The 8073-nt window shown below is 41.1% G+C and overlaps 1 protein-coding gene across 1 annotated transcript; it reads left to right on the forward strand.

The window, feature by feature from the left end:
- Positions 1-5768: 5768 nt before the first annotated feature.
- On the forward strand, positions 5769-6578 carry LOC120290610 (putative protein TPRXL). The gene has a single exon (XM_039306937.1). The coding sequence runs from the start codon at positions 5769-5771 to the stop codon at positions 6576-6578; it is 810 nt and encodes a 269-aa protein (XP_039162871.1).
- The last annotated feature ends 1495 nt before the right edge of the window (positions 6579-8073 follow it).

The following is an 8073-nucleotide window of genomic DNA, read 5'->3' on the forward strand; positions in this document are numbered from 1 at the left end:
ATGGTGCATCTAATTAGAAAATACCTGATTCATTCTTATATTATTCCTTCTTTTTTTCTGCTGGAAATTGCTATTTTCCTCAGATTGGGAAAAGTATTCTATCATTATACTATTTCTCATAAAGAAAAGGAAAAAAGAAAACACCAAAGCCGGTCGCATCAATCTAACTAAGGCATATTAAAAAGAGAGAGAGAGAGAGAGAGAGAGAGAGAGAGAGAGAGAGAGAGAGAGAGAGGTAGAGATTAAGGCGCGTTTGTTTGCATTTCTGTTTAAAAATTGTTCCAGAAACAGAAATAGAAAAAGTGTTTCTGTTCCTGGGAACAATTTCTGAACAAAAAAAACGCGTTTGGTAATCGTATAAAATTTCTGTTTTCGGAATAGAAAAAGAACATAAACACGTTTGGTAACTGTAAAAATTCTGTTTCTGGAATAGAAAAAAGAACAGAAACACGTTTGGTTATGTACAAAATTTCTGTTCCAATTTTTTTCGAATTTTTTTTTTTAATAAAATGTGAACTTGGTATTAAATTATCATTCTCATGAAATGCTTATCGATTTAATTTTGTTCATATTAAGTGAAAACAAACATTCTAAACTTGATCATATTTGCTTTGAACGGAATAAATATTTTAAGTTCGTACCAAAATTTTCCAGTTTTTTTTTTTTTAAAATAAAGTGTAAACTTGACTTTGAATTCTCATTATCATAAAATGTTCATCAAATTAATTTTGTTCATGGTGAGTAAAGTCAAACATTCTGAACATAGTTATAAGTGCATACTCTGAAGAAAAGTTTATAAATAAACTTTGTTCCAAATTGTTCTCACGTGCCTTTTTTTTCTTCAATAAAGTGTAAATTTGGTATTGCATTATAACTCTAATGAAATGCTCATCAATTAAATTTTGTTCATAGTTGTTGAAGACAAACATTTTGAACATGATCATGTGCATACTTGGAACAAAATTTCATAAGTAAAAATCCCACCATAAGAGCTACCTAAAAGAAGAATACTTCATAGATCTCTACGTAGACCCTTTCATACATAACATCATAATAATGAAGTAATATAGTTCATTGTTCAACTTCATCACATTGGATTTGATAAGTGAATACTTAAAAACAAAATTACAAAAGTCAGAAACACAAAGTCATGAAATTTCAGGCATATTATGATCCCTCGCCATTTTATTTGCAATCCTTGTCCTAAGCATGTTTATTCCAGGTGCATCATGCAATGTATCATCTGCAACCTCCAATTCTGTAGGTCCGCATGGATATTCCGGATCTCCATATATGGAAAAGTTTCTATCCATCGCATCTTGATCACGAATATAATTGTGGAGAGCACAACAAGCAATTACAACAAATGCTTGCTTCCGAATTGTAAATGGAGGCATCTGTCTCAAAATGGTGAATCGATTCTTTAATGCCCCAAATGACCTCTCAATTACATTTCTCAATGAAGAGTGCTTTTTGTTGAACAATTCTCTTGCTGTCCTTGGTTGTCCCCATTCCCTCTATACTCGCTTAGATGATACCGCTCGCCTTTAAATGGATTTAAAAATCCTGGAAGTGCTGCATAACCTGAATCTACCACGTAATATTTCCCTGTAACATGCTTATCAATTTAATTTTGTTGTGATATTGAACCATAATATATAATCATAAAATTGTCTTCATAAACAAAGTAAATACCAGGTGGTGGTCGGGGAAATTGCAGTTGCGGATTTTCGAGTGCTGCTGAAAGCACTCGACAATCGTTGCGAGATCCTTCCCATCCAGCATACACGAAAGTAAATTTCATATCAAAAGAGCAAATACACAGCACATTCTGGGTTGTTCTCCCATTCCTACCTCTAAATGGAATCTGCTGAGACACAGAACGGTAGCATCTATATGGGTGCCATCCATAGCACCTACGCAGCCCTGTTAATATATTAACAATCAATATCATATAAGATTATCAAGTACGTGTATTTGACCCTATAAAATTAATATAAAAATCATACCTTGAAATAGCGTTTATGACTAGGATCAATAAGAATTTCTTGTGGAATGACGTCAAAGGACGGTGGTTTGATTATCTCCTTTGAAAATTTGATCATTGCTTTCAACACTCTATTGAAATACTTGCTAATCGTTTGTCCTGAATGTTGGAATCTCTCACATAAATCTCTATTTGAGTTATTGTGAGTAACCACACTTAAAAATATCCCAACTTGTTCATCTATGTGAACAAATCGACTATCTTTCAACCAACCCCTTACCCTCATTAAGTCACATAAATTCAGAAAAACATGTCTCTCCATCCTAAATGCTTCATATATCCTATCGAATGTCCATGAACAATCTCCTTATCCATTCTCTTCCTGATAATTGACTATCCCTAATAGGTTCTCTCGTATGGAGGGATGTCTCCATCGCAGCTAAGCACATCCACGCTACCAATATGTTAATGTCATCACCCGAGAATTGTTCAACTGGTTGTATTTGCTCATTAGACACACTATTTGATCCCTCTTCCATAGTACCTATACAATCACAAAAATGACCAAAACATCAATATAGATTTTGAAAACACATCATAATAATAATTAATAACATAAGTCATAAAATCTCAATAAGATATTACAAGAGTCTCAACACTAATCATATTTGAATAAACTAAAGATTAATAGATAATATACGTCATACGCGTCTAATGAAACTCCATGCAATTCATAATATATTTCCAAATATCAACTAAAGAAATTGAAGAAGGCCAATCCTCCTTGCAGGTATGCATGTAATGAAAGCCTCCCTCCATTCACGATTGACGCATGCTCGTTCCACTGCTTTATTGTAAACATCTTGCTCTAGGTCGGGCATATTGTTTAGAATCTGGACCGCAGTACATACGGAGAAAGGGTCAACAGGTGGTTGTGAAGTCCCTGAGCTCGCAGAGCCATCACCAGATGGACTTGGTGACTTAATTTTTAGATAATCTTGTATGGCTCTACAAGTTTCATCAAAACTGGATTGGTTGCTCTTTCTTCTCCGCTTACTATTTGGAGTTCTATTCAATTTGTGCTTCCCACGAGCTGAAGTTCCAATATCGTCTCGTTGTAAAAAGTCTGTCATCACTATGGTATCCAATGAAATCATTTGCATTGCTACCATCATAGTCACCACCTCCACACCGCATTGACACCATCTGCACCGCCACCACTATTGTCACCCCGTACATTGTCATCATCATTGTCATCATCATCCGACAGATTGTCTTCTTGACCACATCCTACGGCATAATTCCTAGTAGCATATGTACCACCAAAAATAATACAAAGCTCAGGATACTGAGGAAGTCCATTCTTCCTGAATCTTGCCCACTCGACATTATCCTACAATTTTTACAATAATGACATTTCAGCAATATAATCATACATTTCATAATTGACATTTGTAATAATATCAAAATGACCACAAAGTTAAGAAATACCTTGATATGAGATTCCCATACACTTGGATCGTCGACAGTAACTCTTTTGTTGACATTATCCCAACCAAATCCGGACTGAGATATGAGTTTGTGAAAACTGCCATACTGTTGTTTCAGTTTGTTTACCTTGTTCCTCAGCTGAACCATGGTAAATTGCAATCCTGTCTGTTTACTGAGTTCAGACTGTACATTCCTCCACCCGACTTTGTTGAAAGTGGAAGAGGTGCGGTTTCCCTTTTTGACCTCATCCACCAATAAGCCGATAAGTATATTGGTTATAGACTCCGTCCACTTTGCATTGAATGCATGTCTCTCGGATGCCATTGAATCTTCGACCGATTGAGCATCACATGAGTTATGAATTAAATCATTAACATAAAACCGTAAGAACTACACGTCATATACAAAATTAGCATGGTAATATGGATCCGTATACCCCATCCTATTTTGTGAATGGTCCAACTAAATTATAAGATCTCTAAGATTAAGAAAATGAAAAAAAAAAAAGAACCGAGAGGCCAACCTTAGCGTGCGGATGATTGTTTCCAAATTCAGCAAATTGCGATTTATGTGGCAGGGACTAGCAAATTCGGAACAGAGCAAGGGAAAAAGAGTATGTCTTCGTGGATTGCACCGGCAAGGCGGAACTTTGGATGGATCCACCGAAGTTCTCAAAGCATCAGCGTTCACTTGAGAATGAATCAACCAATTGAGGATGTACCTTAAGTAAAGAAAAATTCAAGTAAAATGAGCAATAAGGCAACAACGAAACAGCACCCTCCATTCTCTGCAAATCCATAACTTAAAGAGAAAAAATCGAAGCATTATAGTCATAAGATATCAAGGATCTCGCATAATGTATAATCCCCAACATTCCTACAAAAAAAAGTCGAACAACGTTGTTCTTATAGATTCACAAAGAATGTACTAAATGAACAAGTCGACAACGTTGTTCTTCTCACGTGCCTTTTTATTTTTAATTTTTTTCTGTTCTTTTCTTTTCTTTCACTTTTATTTTTCTCCTCCCCTTTAGTCTACCCCTCTACAACGTTGTTCTTCTCACGTGCCTTTTTATTTTTAATTTTTTCTGTTCTTTTCTTTTCTTTCACTTTTATTTTTCTCCTCCCCTTTAGTCTACCCCTCTACAACGTTGTTCTTCTCACGTGCCTTTTTATTTTTAATTTTTTTCTGTTCTTTTCTTTTCTTTCACTTTTATTTTTCTCCTCCCCTTTAGTCTACCCCTCTACACGTTCTCTTCTTCAGCGTCATCTTCTTCCTTTTGTCTTTCTCCCCTTGAGTCGCAAGGGTTCATAGAGACACACAGAAAATACTAATATTCGACCAAATCCAAGCAATACGGGACAAAACGCAAATTGAGAACAACAGGAGATATTTGCCATAGAACAACAGATCGCGGGACAACAGGATCGTGGGACAAAGATCAACAGAACAGCAACTCGTCATGGTGTCGAGGAACGCCAGCAAAGGCCAGTTCTAACAACACCCATCAATACATCATATTCACGTATACGTTGGAATATTCCTCCTTGTTCTTAGTGAACCGCTAGTTTTGTCATTTCAAAAACAAGTAAATGCATAGACTGCCAGTAACCAATCAATTGATAAACATCCTTTGATAGACGAATGAAGAAACCAAGGAAAACCAATCAACACAAGCACAAAAGAAAGAGTATTTACCTCTGTATTGACAGCCCAATGGTTAGTTCTTGGAAGACCCGGAAAGAGAATGAACCGGGATGAATATGCTACTGCTCATACATGGCAAAGCAGAGCAAGAGAAGGGTTTGGTCAGATTTGAAGAGAGCAACTAGTGACGGTTAATTGTATATTTATTCCATGAATGTATCTCTCGCTCTCTCTCAATACGTGATGAAGCGGCGGTGGACTATTTTGGTATTGTAGTGATGGACGGAGAGAAGAGTTCCGAAATTGAGATTTGAGAGCGAGATTTAATAATTATTTCTTGCCGATTGAGAAAATTATAAGTGCTTAAGTGCTCGGGGGAGAAACCGAAAGATCCAACCTTTGCCCGCCCAACCACCCTTCAACACGGCCGCTGCAAACCCCACACACTCACTCACGGTCAAACCGAACTCGCTCGCGCTGAGTTACCTCGTTGAAACCAGGCCATCTATTCTTTTTCAAGCGAAACACGGAAAATGATGAATTTTGGGACCGATTCCGGACGACCCGAAGCAAAACAACCACGAGAAATTCAAGAATTCATCAAAGAGGGAGGATCAAATTTGAAATACTGTTGCAGAAGTTGATGAAAGATGGTGGTGGCGAGCCGAGCCCGAGCAGCGGCCACGCTCGCTTGTGCTCGGGCTCGGCTCGAGCGAGCCGAGCCGAGCAGCGCGGGACGCTCAGCGCTCGCTCGCTGAGCCGAGCCCGAGCAGCAGCGACGTCGTCGCTCGCTTCGCTCGAGCCGAGCCCGAGCCTCGAGGAAGCAGCGACGCTCGGTGCTCGCTCGCTCGAAGCCGAGCCCGAGCAGCCGACGCTCGCCCGCTGCCCCTTCAGTGAGCAGCCGGCGACGCTCGCCGCTTCCGTCGCTCGAGCCGAGCCCGAGCTCGGAGCAACAGCGACGTCGTCGCTCTGCTCGCTGAGCCGAGCCGAGCTCGAGCAAGAGCGACGCGTCGGCTCGCTCGCTGAGCCGAGCCCGAGCTCGAGCGCTGCGACGCTGGCTGCTTTCGCTGGGCGAAGCCGAGCCCGGCAGCAGCCGACGCGTCGCTCGCTCTTCGAGCCGAGCCCGAGCTCGAGCAACAGCGAGCAGCTCGCTCGCTCGAGCCGAGCCCGAGCAGTGCCGCTCGCCGCTTCGCCGCTCCGAGCCGAGCCCGAGCAGATAAGCTCGCTGCTCCGCTCGCTGAGCCGAGCCCGAGCAGCCAGCGAAGCTCATTGCCGCTCGCTCGAGCCGAGCCCGAGCAGGCAGGGCTATTCGCTGCTCGCTCGCTCGCCCGAGATCTCGAGCGAGCACGAGCCGCTGTCGCAGATCCTGGGAGTAACGCTCGCCCGCATCTGCGAGACTCGCCGAGCAAGCGGGTCGCAGATCCGGGCAAGCGATTCCTCGAGCGAGCCCTAACACTCGAGCTCGCCGAAGTGAAGACAATCGGTGAAGGAGGAGCGGTGACGACGTTTACACTCCGGGTGAAGGAGCGGCGGCTGTCGAGACAGCGCCGGAGAAGACGATGGAATTCTCTCTCGTCGCAGAGGAGACGCTCGTCGCGGGAGACGCTCGTCGCAGGTCGGAGGAGGAGAAGCTCGTCGCAGGTCGGAGGAGGAGAAGCTCGTCGCTCGTCGCAGGTCGCCGGAGGAGAAGCTCTTCGCCCGTCGGTCGTCGCTTGTCGCAGGTCGCAGGAGGCTCGTCGCGGGGGAGAGGAGGCCCCTGTTCGAGCACTATCCAAGAAATAAGAAAGGAACACAATTTTGTTTTTTTTTGTTTCGATTTGTGTTTTAAACAAGAAACAAGTTTTTGTGTTTCTTGTTTCTGTTTATTTTTGTTCCCAGGAACAAAAGAACAAAAAGGAATGTAAACGCACACAAACGCGTTTTGTTCCTTTGTTCCCAGTGAACAAAAACAGAAATTTCTGTTCCTGGGAACATAAACAAATTGCAACCATGCAGGCCCTAAGCTTCTCCTAAACATTCCTAGCTCGAGCACTATCCCACCTTTTCTGTCGAGGTTCGCCCAGAAATTTCAGGATGTGATTGTATTATGAAATGTAATTAGATGGAAATGTAATTATCTCCTAAGTAATGACACAAACATACAATAGATCTGCCATTCAACATGAGGAAACAAACAGTAATGTGACATGGGATCCCAGAGAAAACTACAGTTGAAGACAATGAGCAAACAAATATTCAGAAAGGCAAGCCAGTCATACAAATTCCAAAGGTCTTCATCACTTTCGGAAACAAATAGTCAATGTGACATAGGAACCGGCATAAAACTACTGCCAATGATTATAAGCAAACACAAATATTCCAAAAGATCAGCGGATTATTCAAATTCCAAAGGAGTCTTTTTCCTATCTATGATTCCGGATGGACCTCCTCCACATCTTGTATACCGTTGCCTCGCACTGTTTGTGTTAGGAACTCATCGAAATGAAAACCGATCTTATCAGGACGCCTCCCATCTCATTCATATTCCAGTCCACCCATGGTCCCATAATCAGCCGCTTGACGCTCCAAATTGCTGTAGAATGGAATAAATCACCACTTCTGTTGGTATACCTCTGCTAAACTGATGTTTGATCTCTATAGAATGATACTAAATCCATGACGGAAAACTTATGTTGTGTATATCTCTGCTAAATTGATGTTTGCAAAAAGAGAGAACATATAATACATAGCGGGAAAAAAAATTCTACTTCCATAACAATAACCAACACAACCATAAAAAATAAATATAAAAATCAATAAGTATTGCTATCCTGCCATTATTCCTCAAAGCAATTTCAGTTTTCATTATCAACTCAATGCAAAACAATCATCAAAGTTATATTCTGATGCGACCTAACCTACCTTTATCCATGACTTGACATCAAAGGCATGGATGTGTGTTCGAACTA

This window comes from Eucalyptus grandis, chromosome 2 (genome assembly GCF_016545825.1).
Source record: "Eucalyptus grandis isolate ANBG69807.140 chromosome 2, ASM1654582v1, whole genome shotgun sequence".
NCBI lineage: Eukaryota > Viridiplantae > Streptophyta > Magnoliopsida > Myrtales > Myrtaceae > Eucalyptus > Eucalyptus grandis.

Excerpts from the sequence above, each read along its gene's own strand:
- LOC120290610 (XM_039306937.1), top strand. The coding sequence starts at position 5,769 with ATGAAAGATGGTGGTGGCGAGCCGAGCCCGAGCAGCGGCCACGCTCGC.